Source organism: Apium graveolens, chromosome 10 (genome assembly GCF_009905375.1).
Source record: "Apium graveolens cultivar Ventura chromosome 10, ASM990537v1, whole genome shotgun sequence".
In the NCBI taxonomy this organism is placed as follows: domain Eukaryota; kingdom Viridiplantae; phylum Streptophyta; class Magnoliopsida; order Apiales; family Apiaceae; genus Apium; species Apium graveolens.
Genome location: NC_133656.1, coordinates 239,815,649 through 239,834,034, shown reverse-complemented (window position 1 = coordinate 239,834,034; position 18,386 = coordinate 239,815,649). Strand labels below are relative to the sequence as shown.

Genomic DNA, 18,386 nt, shown 5'->3' with positions numbered 1-18,386 from the left:
ATTACACCGATGTAAAATGGTTGGCTATAATGATTAGCTATTATTATCTTATAAAATTTTAACTAACGGATTTAATATACACTTTAATGGTATTTTCTAATATTTAATTATGTAAAATTATAGGTAAGAGTTTTTTGGTTGGCCAAATATAGCCAAACTAAAAATCAAAAATGATTGTCTATAATTGGATACATGACTCGAGTGTAATTTTTTTTACATATTATCTAAATATGTCACATACTTAACATCTGAATGTCAACTAAATTATTTACCTAAGGATTTTGTAGTATTGGAGATGCTCATAGAGTGAGAGAAATTGACTGATTTATCAAAAAACGTTGATAAATCGGTTAAATTTTTTTGATCAATTTTGTAAGTTGTTGAATTTCATTGATAACGAATTTTCAAAAATTAACGAAAATTTATAAATTAATAACTCGATCGGGTAATTTTGTTTCTGAAAATTATAGTCACGATCACACCCCAAATAAAATGTAGAGAAATTACCAAAAATACTATTTTTTTTCTATTTTTTTGTGATTTTACTATTTTCTGATTTTTTTTATAAAAATACGGAATTAACCAAAATCAAGCATATGTGCAACCAGAATCGAGTTTTTTTTTGTTGAATTTGAGGTTGCATGAAATTACAGAAACTCGTCGAAATTTGCATTCAGTTGATATCGGTTACAAAAAATCGTATTTTTGCAAAAAAAATTAAAATAATATTTTCACAAATAAAGAAATACTTTTATAAAAAATTAAAAAATAATACTAATTTTATAAAAATATCTTTCAACTTGGATATTTTTTAAAAAAACCCAAAAATGTAATATCAAAAGATAAATTTTATTTCTTCCCAACAATACTAAAAAATGAACAAAGTCGGTGTGAAATTATACTATCCAAACTTTACACTGTCAAACCGCGTCATTTACACTGTCAGTTACAAACTTTACACTTCCATTTACAAACTGTACAAAACACACACACCTTCATATAAATTCATCACTTTCACCAAGATACACACACACACACCACCTTCTTCACCTCCCCCTGCACTGTACTATCCTCAGTTTCCCCTAGATTTTCGCTCTTTTGCCTCATCATTACACTTGCCTTATTTCTCTCATAAACATACTTACATATACATACATGTCTGAGCTTCATTCTTACATTTTTACAGACACTCTCTGTCTAAATTCTTGAAAAATCTCCCCAATCAATCACCATAGCATAAAGATTCAATCTTTTTAACACCCATAACAAAAATACTCAATTTTGTTAATACCCATTTTAAAAAAATCAATCTTTTGAAGCATCAAAGCATAAAGATTGAATCTTTTTGAGACCCCTGGCAAAAAGATCCAATTTTTTTAATACCCAGAAGGAAAATTTAATTTTTTCAGTCACCAAAGCATAAAGATTGAATCTCTTTGAGACTTATAGCAAAAAGATCCTATTTTTCTAATACCCTTTACAAGAAGATTTAAGTTTTATAATGGGTTTTTTATTTTTAATGATTTTGGTGTGTTTTGTGAGAGTTGAAGGTCTAGGTGTGAACTGGGGAACAATGGCAACTCACAAATTGAAACCAGAAGATGTGGTTCAGATGTTGAAAGACAATGGGATTCAAAAAGTTAAATTGTTTGATGCTGAACAGAGTACAATGAGTGCACTTGCTGGCTCTGGGATTGAAGTTATGATTGCCATTCCTAATGATCAACTTGAGTCTATGAATAGTTATAAAAGAGCTCAAAAATGGGTTCAGCATAATATTACCAGATATAATTTCCATGGAGGTGTTAATATCAAGTATGTTTTTTTTATCCCTCTTTTGCTATGCACCCCCCTCTCTCCCTCTCCCTCTCTCCCTCTTCCTCTCTCTCCCTCTCCCTCTCTCCCTCTCCCGCTCTCTCTCCCTCTCTCTCTCTCTATATCTCTCTCTATATCTCTCTCTCTCCCCCTCTCTTTCTGTTTGTGTGTCATTGATTTAAAGTTGATGGCAAAGCTTGTTTATGGTTTTGCCTGATTGAGATTACTATTTATTACATTCTGGTTAGCATTGTTATCTTTGTGCAAGTTGTATGATGTTACATTGCTTTGAAAGAAAGTTGGCTTTCTTTCTTTGACAAATATTGATCATTGAAAATTTGCACATGGTTTTGTATACTATCTGAAGCTTTTTCGAGATTTTGTCTTTCTTTATAGCCGTTGTTGGTAATTCCTGCTCTGTTTTACAACCTAATTGTTTAGCTGTATATTGGTTGTTTGCCATATAATTAGGCTTATTAGTGCATACTTTAGCAGTCTCGACGTACATGACAACTGGAAAGACCGAAAGAGTGGAACTGCAGCTAATTTTAGTATTCTTCAGAATCTCGGGAAAATTGATAGTAATAAACGGAGAGGAGTTTACTGATTGAAATTAGGAAGCGATGCCAGATTCCCTTGCTGTAAATCGCTTATAGTTGTTTGATCCATAAATAGGCATTTGTTCACCCTTATCAAATTGCTAAACCTATGTAGTGCTACCGTTGGTTTAATCTGTTTAAATTATCAGAAAGAGAGGTTATAATTACTTTGTTTATGTGTAGATATGTGGCGGTTGGTAATGAGCCTTTCCTGAAGGCTTATAACAATTCATTTCTGAATACTACCTTTCCAGCACTTCAGAACATCCAGAATGCGATAAATGATGCTGGTTATGGGGACACCATCAAAGCGACTGTTCCCTCAAATGCTGATGTCTATAGTTCACCAGATGATAATCCTGTCCCTTCTGCTGGTAGATTTAGGCAAGATATCCTAGATCAAATGACCCAGATTGTGAAGTTTTTAAGTGATAACAAAGCGCCATTCACGGTTAATATATATCCGTTTCTAAGCCTTTATGGCAATGATGACTTCCCCATTGACTACGCCTTCTTTGATGGAGTAACTCTTCCCATTCACGATAACGGTATTGACTATCAAAATGTTTTTGATGCCAACTATGATACCTTGGTTTCATCACTGAAAGCGGCAGGTTACGGGGACATGCCGATTGTGGTAGGGGAGGTTGGATGGCCAACGGATGGAGATAAAAATGGTAATATCGGATATGCTCAAAGATTCTACAATGGGCTTCTACCAAGACTTGCAGCCAATAAAGGCACCCCACTTCGGCCTGGATTTATTGAGGTTTATTTGTTTGGACTTATTGACGAGGATGCTAAGAGCATAGCGCCTGGAAATTTTGAGCGACACTGGGGTATCTTTAGATACGACGGACAACCCAAGTTTCAAATGGATCTTTCAGGTCAAGGCCAGAACAAATTTCTTGTACCTGCACAAAATGTGAAGTATCTACCTCAGAAGTGGTGTGCGTTCAATCCAGACGCCAAGGACCTCAGCAAACTTGCTGAGAATGTGAATTACGCTTGTACATTTGCAGATTGCACAGCACTTGAGTACGGATCATCTTGTAACGGCTTGGATGCTAATGGAAATGTATCTTACGCTTTCAATGCGTATTTCCAGGTCCAAAATCAAGGCGACTTGACCTGTAATTTTCAAGGGCTTGCCTCAGTGACAACGCAGAACATATCGCAAGGGCAATGCAATTTCACCATTCAGATCATGCCGTCGTCCCGATCTTCCTCCACAGACCCTTCACTGGTAGCTGTAGTATTTCTAGCCTTTCTCATGTTATTGGTGGCTTGATGATTGTTGTTGATTCATAACTCAGATTTGGACATGAAATAGAAGATTTTATATTTGATCTATTCCAGTTTAAAAATGCATCATCCATTTTTAATCCGTCATTCCCTTCCAATTGTCTACATTCTGAGTAAGTCTCGGTCACGACGTGCATAAAAAGTGTATGTAACTTATTTTTATAATTTTCTTTTTCTGAATTAAAGTTAAATGTTTTAATTTTTATTCAGAAAAATACAATTATAAAAAAAATTACACAACTATACGTAATATGTACCTCAAAATACGTGTCGGACACTCTCTAAAAAAATATAAACAATTGAAAGGGAAAGAGGGAGTATGTCTTAACATACACCTATTTATCAAACTGATTTTAAAGTCCAAACCAAGATTTTATAAATTTAGGGCTTGTTCCCGAGTTTTTTAATCGGAATGAAGAAAGTGATTAGGAGTTAAAATACTTTTATCTCATTTTTGAAGTCAAAATTTATCAAATTTGCATTTATTAACATTGTTTTTATCTCATTTTTGAAGTGAAAATTTATCAAATTTGCATTTATAAACATTGTTTACTCTCCTTAAAAATCGGGAGCACAATTACGAAATGAAATTAGTTTACTTATCCTCCACTTATTTTTCTTTCTTTTTAAAACTCAGGAGTAGAAGATTAAATTTGATCTCCAGTTATGAGTTGTGTTGGGCCGTTTAAATTTCAGCCCACGAGCCCAAAATAAAAACAAATGTGGTGTTGGTAGCTAAACGGGCCTATTGGGTTTTAGTTCAAGTTATGGTGTTTGTAGCTAGACGGGCCTGTTGTGTTTTAGTTTTTGTCTGCAACTTTTATTTGTTATAAAGTATTATTTTCCAGTAAAAAGGTCAGTATAGAAATTTAAATTAAACTTTTTCATTAATTTAAATTAATGAAAAATAGGAATATTGTTAAATCAGTATATTATTCTGAATCCAAATATAAAACTGATTTTAGCCTTAAAAAGAAAGATGATGTAATTCTATAGTACGACACATAAATTTATATTGTATTTCAAAAAATCCGTATGATGTAAAAATAAACTGAATTTTTTTATAATATCTAAAAAATTGTATAAATTTCTTGATGCTTTGAAATAGAAGATTTGAACACTAGAAATACACCTAATTGTACTATTCGATTATCGATTTTTCTAGTGTGTTTTCAAGCGCACACGCTAAGAATCCGAATTTGACTAGTTGTTAAAATTTTATTATTGAAAAGTTTATTAATAGTTATGGACCTATTGCTTGACAAAAATCTCCTATCAAAAAAATTTTGGCAACTTATTCTATTAGAGCAAGTCCAACAGTGTTATAGTGGTTTATTATAAATATTAAAAAATATTTACTTTTAGTGATTTAAGACATTATTTTGAATTTCAACTCCAACAATGATCCTTATCTTCGTTCCTTATTATTATTATATTAATAAATTTGAAAAGATATGGACAAAAAATGAAACAAAGAGAGAGACAAATATAAAAAAAAGAAGAGATAAATGAATTTTTTATTGCTAAAAATGTTAAATAATGAAGCTCATGTCTTAGTGATATAAGAAAGTATTAATACTGTTAATACACTGTTGAAGTGTCATTTTTTGTCAAAATCTTTATAAATAAGCTTAAGAGCTCATATAACGGAGCCGTTGGACTTGCTCTGATAGTGTGCACTTTCAATTATTAATACAAAAGATTAATAATTGAATCTAAATTATAGTATCATTGTCACTTCAGTGACTCACTGCAGTAATAAACTACTCCCTCCGTCTCAATATACGTGTTCTCTTTTAACTTTCGTTATTGTTCACGTTAAGCGATTGACTAATAATTTACGTATAATCTATAATATCAAATATAGTCATGAGTGATCTCGTTGGATACGTATTTATCAGCAGTGAAATTTTTATATTTAATACTAATATGAATTTAAAGATATTAACGATCAAAAGTGTGCATTGGTAAACGTGTCCAACACAAAAAAGAAACGTTTTTAGGGACGGGGGAGTATTGAACAGTCTAAACAATCATCATTTTGAGTGACCATTTGCTCTGGTCACATGAAGTCATGTACTAGCAACTTTGACCCATTTTCTCTCTCAAATAATTTGCGCCTAAATATGGCACTCGTAGTAGTACGATTCAAAAATAAGATTGGATCAATTTTATTATTCGATCAAATAACAAGAGATTTTATTCTCTGTCGTTACAGGTGGTTCAATCATGGCCATTTTGAAAAGGTATACGAGAATTGATATTTGGTAATTAGCGGATTCAGATAATAATTTAGACTCAATTGTGCTTTTAATTAAATAATTGACGTTATGTATAAGTTAAAATGCAAACAGTTAATCAGACAGATATTTGTCAAACAGTTATTTTAATGTAATATGTTCTTATAAATATTAATGTTTTCATAAATATTCGGGGTGACCGGGTATCAAATCCAACATCATAAAATAACAAAGGATAAACTCACAACCACCTGAACTACCCAACCGTCTTTTGAAATAACTATGTTTAATTCTCAAGTAAAAACAACTTCTTAAGTCATTTAATCCGTCGATTAAAATAGCTAAATAACTATATTTTTTTTACAAATATGATTTATAGTCTTAAAAATAAGTACGTGTTCTCATAAATTTTCCGGATAAATAAATATCGAATAACACCTGAAATGACATACGATAAACTCATAGCTACCCAACTGGGCTTTAAAATAACTATGTTTAATTCTAAAGTAAAAAACAACTTGTTCAGTCCGCTAATCCATTAGTTAAAATAGCTAAATGGATTTATTACCGCTAATTGACAAACATGATTAGGCATGATTTCTTGAAATGAGAAATCAATATTGTAAACAGATGAAAAGGGACCCATGGTAGGGCCATATGAAAGCAAGAAAAGGAGAGTGATGGGGGTGGTGGGTATAACAATAACATGGAAGACAATTGCATACTTATTGGCAACCACCCACCTGCACCACTCATTTTTCAAAAATTTTTGTGTCTTGTTTGCTTCCTCCCCCATTCAAATTCAAATCCTTTGGAATCTCAAATTTCACTTTTTTACTTGGTAGCAAGTTCAAAAATTCACATTTTTCACATTTTGAATATAACTTGTGTTTAAAATTTTAAATCAGAGGTACACATTTTTTTTATCGTAGATAATTCACGGCCGTTACCCTTCAGGTGCGTATTAGGTAAATCATACAAGATCATGTAATAGCTTGCAAATCACGTGAACCAAGGTAAACTGTATTTAAACGATATGCTCTGACTCAGGAGGCATAATCATAAATTCTCCTTTCACGGGATTCGAACATGTGCCCCGGAGAATAGTTATCCCCTCCCTCTTTAACCAGTTGAGTCAACCCTTGCGGACAATACACTTGTAATCAAGGGTCGTGGCCCTAAATGTCACTTCAAAACGGTACATCATGTACCGTTTATGCAAAACACCTAAAACGGAATTTCGTGTAAGGCTTTGGCATTTTGAATTTTTTTTATGCGCAAAACGGTAGATAAAGTTCCGTTTTGGTACAAAACACTATATGATGTACCATTTTGAGCCAAAACGCTACTTCAACAAACGTTTTGCACATTATAAAAAATTTAAAAAAAAAATAAAGTACCAAAACAGCACACTATGTACCGTTTACAAAACGGAAGACGAAGTACCGTTATGAAGTGATATTTTAAGCCATTATTTTCAAAAGCGACATTTTGGACCATTTAACACTCAAAAATGACATTTTGGTCCATCGTTTACATCAAAGAGTTTGGATTTCTTATCCTCTCCTGTGTCTCTGACATGTTCAATTTTTACTATTGGTCAATTTTTTACGTTTCACGTGATCGACTCAAAATATGTTCGTAACTAAACTGATTAATAGAAAAAACGGAACACATTAAGGGACACGTTAGGAGACATGTCAGGTACAGATCATCCAAAATCAAAATTAAAATTTAATCTCCGAATAATAAATTTTTGTCAAGACCGAATCTCGGCCAACTGAGCCTATTATAAATCGAACCTAACATATAGAAGAATGACTAACAGTATAATGACATCTTATCATTCGAAAACATTTCCTAAACTATTTTGAAAACGTTTTAAGAAACTTTAGCATTTTGAATTTTTCAAAAGATAACAAAACAAGGGTAATCAAGCTGCTGATTACTACAGTAAACACAAAAACAGAGCATGTTAGAGGAGAGTAATCAACGGAGTAATCAAGGAAAAGGAGAGCAGCAGAATCATGTGAAAAAGAAAAAAAAGAAACAGAATCCAATAACTGTTTCCAGTTTTCACGAGTTTCATCATACTTTTCCTTTCTTGAATAAAGCTAACCCTATCAGTTACATTCCACGTGCCTTGTTGCGTGTCTACCTCACCCTATCATCCCAGTGCCACTTTATAACTCGGGGTTCGGTCCGGGACAACCGTTTGCCACGTACGAGTTATATAACAAACGGTTTTCTGACCGTTCGATAAACTATCAACAGTTATAATTAAAAAAAAATAGTTACAGGGATCGCAAACATTATCTACGGTCTGGAAACAAATAAAAAATCATTTATTGTATAAGGATTCTATGACAAACCGTTGACAGGGACTTTTCCCGAACTTTTAAATTTTTTATTTTTCAACATTCATGTACCACGAGGAGTCTAGTACTACTACAAATTTTTCCTCATCATTTTTACATCCCGCTCCAAAAGCAAGTTCGAAAAGATCAAAAGAAAAATGTACGTAAATCTTATCTCTACGGTATGTCGAAGCAATAGGCTCTTGCAAGCAAAAGAGAGAAATGACTTGAGACGAATTCATGTTATTTCCAAATTCATGTTCTACTAATTTTTCCGGTATGCATAAAACAGAGTTCGGAAATACGAAGCAATAAAATGTACTAAATTTTACCTCTAACCAGTGTTCCAGAAATCGCTAGGCGTCCAAGTCGGGGCGTTTTACCACCGCCTAGCCTAGGCGCCGCCTAGACCCATTTTAAGAACACTGCCTCTAACACACGCGGGAACAATAGGCTCTTTAGTTCATGTTCTTTCTTTTTAGTGTGGGGAAATGGTTGTAATAGGAAAAACTAAAGACTTCCATTGATGGACTCTTTTAGGTTATAATATATATAAAGTCCTCAACAAGGGCTCTGCTCAATGCTAAGACAACAAGCTACATAGCTATAATTTGGTAATAATAAACTCTAATTCAGTAGTAATTCTCCATCTTTCTTGACTAAAAATAACACTAATAAGATGAAGTATTGGTTGAAAGATGAGACATGGTTCTCATTTCCAAGACTTTCTTGTGTGAATTAGAGTGCTTGTAGCTCACAAAAGTTGGACTTTTAGCAGGCCTGTATTCGGGCAGCAACCTGCCCGACTTGTACCTCACTCCACATGCATTGCACAGTGTTTTTGGACCTAATGGTCCTGTCCTCCATTGAGGTGTCCTCTGTGATAAACAGTGTGTGCATCTTCTTGGCTGTTGCTGTTGCTGCCCATTGTTGTCTTCAAAGCTGCCCAAGATTCCCTCTTCTTGATCTTGATCCTCTTCTTCCTTGACTCTCTTGAGCCTAGTTTTTTCATTCTTGACTTCTTTATTTTCCTCCTTTATGGGCAAGATTAGCTCACTGTCAGCTAACCAGTAGGTCTGTTTTAGCAAAGGTGGATCAGAGTTTGTCATGTAAGGATTGTGAGACCAGCTAGGAAACTGGCTAGTGATTCTTCTTGACTTGTTACCAATTGGACCTGGGCCTCTACTTCTTTTGCTTCTTGCCTTGCCTGGTATCACAAACTTGTGGAGCATAGATGACTTGAAGTCCATTTCAGGCTTCACCACTTGTAAGGGCTTTAAGTTTGCTTCTGCAACTGCTGGTGTTGCTGGTTTAGGGATGCTTTTAGTTGTGCTTCCATTGGTTGTATTAGTCTTTTTTTCGACAAATTGCGGTATCATTGCAGAAGCATTTGGTAAGCAGTTCCCAGAGCTGGAGAAACAATCTTCAACATAAATTGATAGCCACTCTAAGTTCATGTCCTCTTCCTGCACTTTTTTGCATTATAAGAAAACCAAAACACAAACACTGTCTAAACTTGCTATATAAAGAAAACAAAAATGACCCTTTATCCAAAAACACATACAACATACTAACATGACAAATCAATCATCTTTATCTAAGCAAGAACTAAAAAAGCTTGGTTCTTGAAAAGGTCAAAAACTCAAGAAAATGAGAACAAAGTGGCAAGAAAACAAGAAAACCTTGCTTGAACTCAAGAAAGAAGTGAGGTACTTAAGTTTCATACCATGTTGTTGCCTGAAAACATGTCATCCAGGCTTCCAAGCTTGGAGCAAGAAGAAGGAAACATCTGCTCCTGCTCATACTCTGAACTCAGGCCACCGGAAACTGAGAGATTCCGGCAAAAGTCCATGTTTTTTGGCAAAGTAAGTACAGAGAGAGAGAGAGAGAGAGAGAGAGAGAGAGATTGGAGTAAATTGTAGTAGTTCTTATAATGACTTGTTTTCTGTCGGTTGATAAAAGCAAGAATACAAAATACTTCAAATTTCATCAATTAAAGAGAAACCCCACATTCCCATACTCCCTGTCTTTTTTCTATCCTGACCTGCCTGTCTCTCACACTCTCAATTTATAACATGAACACAACCTGTAAACAATTTAAATGCATGCATAACCAGACCCTAATCACTGTGCCTACTCTACTGTCTTGGTTTCAGCAAACTACAGATTAAATTATTCACCTCACTTTTTCTGATTTATCACTACACTGTCAAAATCTTGAATTTTTGAATTGAAAAACCATCAACTTGATATTTAACCCGGGATAGTGTTCATGTATGTTTGTTACATCTTAGGTTCATTAATTACAATTTTTGAAGGTGCTTCAAAATCGGGAGTTTTGATATTTAATCCCAAAAAGCGTTCATGTTAGTTTGTTACATCTTCGGTCCATTTAAAATTACAACTTCCAAACGTTCTTTCAAAACCGAGAGCATATGCGGAAACAATAGTGTATGCATGTTAGATTGTTACATCTTCGTCCAATTAAAGTTACATCTAACAAACATTCTTTCAAAATCGAGGATATCTAAGAAAACGATATCTCTACTCTTCATGTTAGAATAAACTCCATTACTTTCCTCTCCTATACACTCGAGTACTTTTAAAGTACTTAAGTTATAACACAGATTCATACTATGCGGAAACAATAGTGTGTGCATGTTAGATTGTTACATCTTCGTCCAATTAAAGTTACAACTAACAAACGTTCTTTCAAAATCGAGGATATCTAAGAAAACGATATCTCTACTCTTCATGTTAGAATAAACTCCATTACTTTCCTCTCCTATACACTCGAGTACTTTCAAAGTACTTGAAATTATAACACAGATTCATACTTAGCAGAAAAGAACATTACAAATATAATATAAATTATTCTTTACTTCAGTTGCTAGTTTTGAATGCAAATGGTAAATGAAAGGCCCACTGGTCCAGTGGCCTCTACATCTATGCATTACATGTTGCACTAGTACTATTCTTCACAACTCACAAGTGAGGGAGAGAATAATGCATGTATGTGTTCACAAAGAACCAGACAGTATAAATTACAAGTCCAAAAATATCTTACAAAATGGTGCCAGATTCTCCAATTTTCAGAACCATGATATTCTGGAAATGGCAATGCCTCTGCATTAGGACCATCAAGTGAGCTGAACAGAATTTTTTTCACAAGTAAAAAGTAGGAAAAATACAATGAAACAATTGAAAAGAGGCATCAGATATAATTGGTCAATCTAGTAAACTACATCAACTGGGAATCATTTTGATTGATAGTCCATGCTTGCTTTAATGTTTATATCACTTTCATTGTAAATTTTAATCAGAAGGAATCAAGTTAGTAATCATGTCTCCGTGGAAGCACGTGTGCGTGAGTATTTAAATTTCCGCGGTTGACCTTACCAAAAAAGAGTCCCAGAATTATACAGCTCACAAAGAGTAATGTGTAACAATTATACAGCTCACAAAGAGTGTGAACAAAGCAGTAATAAAACTTCTGACAAATATTTACATTGGTCACAAATGTATTCCAGTAGTTTCTTTCATAATGTGGACTGATCACTGCAGAGCAAGTGAAGCAATGGTATGTTCAGAAAACAGGACTTGTTTTGTACAAACAAGATCATATCTTCAGATCATAATTTAAAAAAATTAAAAATAACTATCATCACTCGCCAGACGATAAACGAGGTCTGACAATATGTATGAACCGCATAAACCATACATACCCGGTATATCCCGCTTACAGCAGTAAATATTCACAAAAAATAGTAATTATATTACCGGAGATTAAAAAATAATGCAGACATACAAAGCTATAATTTTAATCATTTAATTTAATAATAATTGTGTATAATTCTTCCTTCTGGAAATATCAACCTTATGTGTGATTTCAATCACACAGCATGATAGATTGATAGCCCCATGGCCATGACTACCAATTTGGTTGCACATGCAGCTGGCTATACATGAATATGACTGATACTAGATATAATCATAAAAATCGGGTGTCGGGATTTATCGGCAAGATGACTTTGTAGCGATGAGTCAAATAATTGGAGATTAATCGGAACACTAATATGATACGTTTAAAAAATAATAATAATAAATTTATTAAGCTTGTTATATTAGGTTAAGAAAAATATGTATAAACATTGACATAACACCTAATAACGATTAATCAGGTGATCAATCGGCTATTTTAGAATGATGCATGTAGTCAATTTATGTTGAAGCACATAACATGGTTTGGTCAATAATAGATTCAACAAGAATGAAAAGAAAACAATAGATAGGTGAGGGTTCATAATACTCTCAGAGATTTATGGCAGCAGATAGATGAGCCCCAACTACCAGGAAAAGCATTTATTTGATAGATAAGTTGTTGATACCTCATAGAAGGTGAGAAAAAAAAAGTGAGGCACTACCTTGGCTTATTGGCTATGGTTGGTTCCTTCAATCTGCAAATTCAATGACAGACAAGAAATTTATCGATTAGTGAGAGAATGATCGAAAGAGCAGGTAGTAGTATTACATTTTAAAGATATTCCTGACAACGGATTTTGACTTATAACTTATAAGTTGTGCAGAAAGTGCAAGACAAACGGGCGATATCAAAAAACTGGAAATAAGGTCATCAGTGAATAGAAAAACGGGCGATATCAATAAATGACATAATTAGCTACGGACTGATGAATAACATCAAATGAACAACAATTGTTCAAGTCATACGATAAGTATTAATCAGCTACGGGTACAAAGGAGATCATAGATCTCCTTTAATGGTATGCAGACACTTACAAATGAGAGAATATCATTTCATTTGATGAATGTGCATCAGTTTGCCAACAATGGGACACCACTGATCTTCAGAAACTAAGGGCCTAATTAACATTTGGTGGAGTCTATTCAAACAGCGCAAAACATTTACATTTAAGCTTTGAAATACCAATCCCACTTGATGAACAATGAAGCAACTTCTAACCACAAGGATTTAATTATAGTTAGACAGCTCATTTTTTTAATTAGTTTCGGTCTTTGCTCTACTTAGCTTAATTTTAATCGTAAATGATCCTGATAACAAGTTTACGGAAACCTAGAAGCAATGGAATGAAACAATAACATTGAGACAAACAACTTCCATGGGACTGAAACTATAATCAACAGACATATAATTTGGAACTGATAATTCAAGATAACTGTACTGAGATGTATTGGCCATACTTGATGTTACTTATATGCAAATGTTCTAAGACAGAAATCATTTCCATACATGTCACTGAGGCGGCTTCTGAAATAAGAATGCAAATCATAGAGCAGTTGTAATACTGGAGTCCCCAGACTCCAGCTATTATGTTGGCTGATACGCCACGTTCTCAAGCGATTGCCCTACACAGGTGTCTTAGTTTGATGCTAATTTTTACGAAAGGAAGTGACTATATTGGACTTAACTAAAGAAATAGAAATGGACAGAAAAATATATCGAAAGAATCAGCAGTACAAATTAATGCAAAAAAATTGTTCAATGTTACAGGGTCAATGTAAAGAGAAACAGAAAAGCATGCCAATTACAGATCAAGAAACGATCACTGATTCTTAGCATCATCTACAAGATCATATCGTCAAGACTCAAGACCGATAATTTAACCAAATGGAGGATGTGGAGAGCACATTCAATTCACTCTGGGAAAAACATACCACGAGGTTCGTATATTCTGGCAGGCTACTGAAGCCAATGAAGAGGGAAGCAAAAATCATGAAAAGGCAGTATTACCAAAAATGCAATGTCCGGACGAGTAACTGTAAGAGATATTAGTCGACCACTTAGACGACAATATTGACTAGGGTCTGATAGTGGAGTACCATCGGATGGGAGTAGTTTGAGATGTTATTCCATAGGGAAAGGGGATGGCCTTGTGTTAGTTAAGCCGGAATCTTGTAAAATATCGATATCTCAAACTACTCCATTCTGATGGTCCTTAACCCTGGTCAATATCGACGTCTGTTTGATCGACTATTATCTCTTACAGTTACTCGTCCGCGCATTGCATTTTTGATAAATTATTTTACTCAATGCATGGAGAGATTGTAGCAATAGTTAAGATATGGGAGCTGATCTTTGTAGTACTAAGAATCTCTGTAGTACTAATTTGTTAATTATAAATCAGGGATATAAAAGTATGTAAAGTTGCTATACTAATTGCTAATTATAGTTAAGGATCCTATCATGTTTACTTGACATAGTACATCTAACAAAGCCCATCTAAACTACATAGATCATCCAACAAGTACATTAAAGAGAACCAATAAAATCGGCAAATAATAGTACAGTTGAAGCCACTTTAGTTATACTATGAACAAGTAAAGAGTATATTAACTCTATATACATGTTATACCATTAGAAATATGAAAGCAAAGCCCTAAGACATAATGTACATAATGTGGATTAAGAGAGTGGGACGCCTATGAAGGCAGCAGAATACAGAAGATATTATGTGTATTAGTAAGACTGCAGACTGAAAGAAATTAATTTGACTGTATTACTGAAATGTACAAGTCAGCCCTGTGTTGATCATGAACTGACATGATGATGGTTAAGCAAGGTATTCCTGCCACTCCTCCGGTGTTCCCTTTCTCATTCTCAGCATCTTTATTGCGGAGTTTGTCAAGGGTATGGCAACTATGTCATAGTCTTTAGGGGCCTGTAAAACCAGAAGAATTCAGAAAACTGCTAACCAAATCATCGAACTACTAAAATCTTTAATCTTCCTATTGCAACTCATTGATCCAGTATATCAGAACCTATTGTCTGGGTATTACAGATAAATGAATCAAATTGCCATTGTAGAAACCAAGCCTGCAATCGCGTTTTTCTTGGATCATATCTTTTTAAGTTTACTCTATTATGGAAAAAAACTTTCTGTTCACCAACTTAAAAAACTAAACTCAGTGCCAACCCTGATCATAACTCATTGCACAACATATTCTCTATATGAAAATTTTATTTTCCAAAATGTTAAAGCAGGCAGATAAATGAAATTAACGATAATTCCACTGATAAGTAAAAGCTACCTTGGGGACCTTATTCAGTTTCATGTTTGCTTCCTCTAAAATCTTCTGACCTTTTCTGGAGTTGCAACGGGAACATGCAGTCACCTGTTATGCACAAGACATCGTAAGAACATTACAAAGATGACATCTATACGATGATAATGATAAATGAATTATTGAAAACCACATCAGTGTCTATTAACTCAATACTACCATGCAAAATTTTGTAAATCTTCTGGAATAACTGTCATAATACAACTTCAGACTCAATCCTTTATGAAGATAGTATCTAGGGGCTGCAAGAAGCTTAGAAACATAATACAATTTCAATATTATCATACCAGGTTTTCCCATGTCCACTCCCCACCTCGCGCAATTGGAATTACATGGTCAATCGTCAGGTTCTCAGTCGAAGAACAATACCTGTTGCCAAGAGGAATCACAGTATAATTAAATAAAGAACTTGCCACACAAAACTACATTACTACAGTTTTGATCTATCTGATAGGAACAATTGCAGCCTGTAATTAATTCATATTAGCTTCTTTATCATATTCTCCAAGGCAATAATTTTTTCTATGCTATCCCTTACGGCCTCTCCTTACATGCCAAATCTCTATGAACATATCTATTCGTCATCTGTGTATCCTACATATAACTGTCTTTTTTACCAAAATGTATCATGGCTCAAGGGAAGAATGTGATCCTTAAGCAACACATATCTTTGCAAGTTTTACTTGTTAACATAGGAAACAAAGACACCATACATATTGTTAAAAATGTAGGAAGACTACTTACTGACAAGTAAAGCTATCCCGAGCAAGAATATTTTTACGACTAAGTGTATTCTTTATTTTCCTTCTCCTGACAACTTGTAGCAAATGCGGTACCTGGAAGAAGGAACCAGCAAATCCCAATATAATAATCTTCGATTAGTGGAAAGCACTTAAAGATCAGAAACATAAAAAAAACCTATAGAAATAGATCTCAGAGTGAATAGAAAGGCAGTTCAGTTAATGGTAGATGTAGTAATATTAGTAGTAAATTGACCCTTCATCTCCACACAGGCCCAATTCATCTCACCAAGAAGAGAATGTGATACACAGAAAAAACACTTTGAGGTTGCATACCCTTAAAACAGCAGGTATATAAAAGGATCCACTAGGAGAATTGACAGATCGATCATAATACTCCAGAACATCAGCCTGTAAAAAAACATAACCTGTACTAACTTCAGATTCAAAGATTCAGAGCAGAAATTCCAAGCACTTGAGATTAAAAGCAAACGATATTATGACAAGTCTCGGTGTTAAAAGCTTGCAAACTATATATTTCTTTAATTGGGTGAAATTAGAACATCATATTGCTCAGAAATCAGAATACTTGTTGAAATACAACATACACTCGTAATCTCCAGACTTTTCATATCACAAAATCCAAGAAGTAGTACTATATAACGATAGACTAAGTACTTGTCACTTGACACGATTACTAAAACATAGCAAACTAAAGTAATCAGAGTAACTTAAGTCAAGAATTTGAACTACTAATCTAATTTAACTAAAATTTAATTCAACCTTCTCCATAAATTCCAAACAAATTGCACGTTTCCAGCACACAACATTAATAGGCCTGCAACAACACAATTCAAAACTCAAAACACAATAAACACCATACACATACAAATAGGGCCACGTTCCATGGAGAACAGTTTTAGAACGAGAACACGTGAGAACAGTTTTGCAGAAGAATACAAACAAAAATTGCAGAACAATTGTTCACGCGCGTGCCTGTGGACTAAAATATAAAAATATCTTGAACAATTATGTTAAAAAACAGATAATTTAAATTACAAAATACCTGTAAGAAATATCAAGTACTAAACCCCGAAAACTAGACAAATCGTCTCTAAGATACTCCGGATCATCATAAAACAAATCATAACCAATATCATAGCAGCTCTTGTCACTATTAACAGGTTGCTTAAACTTATAACTCTCAGAAGATGACACAGCAAACACTCTACTGCTACTACTCCTGCCAAGCTTAATTTTACGCTTGTGACATCGCAATGAAATGATCGACTGATCTCTCGGTTCGAATCCGATCAACATTCCATCACCATTAAATAAAGGTTTCACTTGACTCTGTGCTTTGATCAGCTGTGCCATTGTCAGATAACTCTAAATAAAATGCAGTTTAATGAAAAAATGTCGAATTTCAGTGATTTAAATTCGAGGTTTGATCAGATGTTTGCACGTTATGATTTTTGATTGTGAAGATGAACACGCAAATGTTTTGATCACGTTTCTGTAGGTAGAGTTGTGTGTTTGTTTTAATTTTTGTGGAGAAAAAATTGAATTTGTAGTGCTGAAAATTCTGTTACCACATATTTTCTACTCCCGCTTTAAATATCTCTTTCTGTTGTGTAATATTCGTACTGGTTTAGTGCAGTTATATCATCACTGTTTCGTACTTTTTACTTTTGTTTCCTCAAGTTTTGATCCTTCTTTGTTTTTCCTTTTATTTTTCGAATTTAACGCACTCAAAAGGATAATGTTCTCTTTCAGGCCTTTCAACCAATCGCGATGAGTTTTTTTTGCTAAATTTAAAACAGATTTCATTAATAATTTGGTATGCGGATTTTTATCATGATACACTTGTTTGGTTATAAAAAATAGAGGAAATAAAAATACCTAAGAAGTTAAAATACCTATATATATAATACAAGAAGTTACCTAGAGGTCGTTTGGTTGACAGAAATTTAGATGGTACTTCAAATACCTGGGAAGTGATAATTGATAACACAAAATATGGGTATTAGAATTGCCTAGAAACTCCAAATCCCTACACAATGTGCGAAGTTGTTCACTCACCCCTACCTAGGTTAGTCACACTTCCCTGGATTTATAATCAATCCATATATTAAATAATTAAAATCCAAAATTTATGTCTAAATGAAAGATATTTGTTATTAAAGTTATTTAAAAATTAAGAAAACCTAACTCACTATATTAATAAAT

The 18,386-nt window shown here is 33.9% G+C and overlaps 3 protein-coding genes across 7 annotated transcripts; 1 reads left to right on the top strand and 2 right to left on the bottom strand.

Moving 5' to 3' along the window:
- Positions 1-1,009: 1,009 nt before the first annotated feature.
- Positions 1,010-3,792, top strand: LOC141692834 (glucan endo-1,3-beta-glucosidase 8-like). Its single transcript, XM_074497785.1, has 2 exons — positions 1,010-1,815; positions 2,598-3,792. The coding sequence occupies exons 1-2, from the start codon at positions 1,502-1,504 to the stop codon at positions 3,703-3,705; spliced, it is 1,422 nt and encodes a 473-aa protein (XP_074353886.1). The 5' UTR covers positions 1,010-1,501; the 3' UTR covers positions 3,706-3,792.
- A 5,019-nt stretch (positions 3,793-8,811) lies between these two features.
- On the bottom strand, positions 8,812-10,345 carry LOC141689034 (GATA transcription factor 5-like). Its single transcript, XM_074493193.1, has 2 exons — positions 10,043-10,345; positions 8,812-9,782 (listed from the first exon to the last, which is right to left on the bottom strand). Exons 1-2 carry the CDS (start codon positions 10,304-10,306, stop codon positions 8,988-8,990), a joined length of 1,059 nt encoding a protein of 352 aa, XP_074349294.1. The 5' UTR covers positions 10,307-10,345; the 3' UTR covers positions 8,812-8,987.
- Positions 10,189-17,749, bottom strand: LOC141689035 (uncharacterized). 5 transcript variants are annotated; one of them, XM_074493196.1, is made up of 9 exons: positions 17,224-17,749; positions 16,941-16,995; positions 16,494-16,568; positions 16,162-16,253; positions 15,705-15,786; positions 15,385-15,468; positions 14,897-15,014; positions 12,741-12,773; positions 10,189-11,874 (listed from the first exon to the last, which is right to left on the bottom strand). In XM_074493196.1, the coding sequence occupies exons 1-7, from the start codon at positions 17,532-17,534 to the stop codon at positions 14,907-14,909; spliced, it is 807 nt and encodes a 268-aa protein (XP_074349297.1). In that variant the 5' UTR covers positions 17,535-17,749; the 3' UTR covers positions 10,189-11,874; positions 12,741-12,773; positions 14,897-14,906. The 5 variants fall into 5 exon arrangements, with proteins under 5 accessions (XP_074349297.1, XP_074349298.1, XP_074349299.1 ...); XM_074493197.1 differs by having other exon boundaries at positions 10,189-11,465; XM_074493198.1 differs by having other exon boundaries at positions 10,189-11,442.
- Positions 17,750-18,386: the final 637 nt, after the last annotated feature.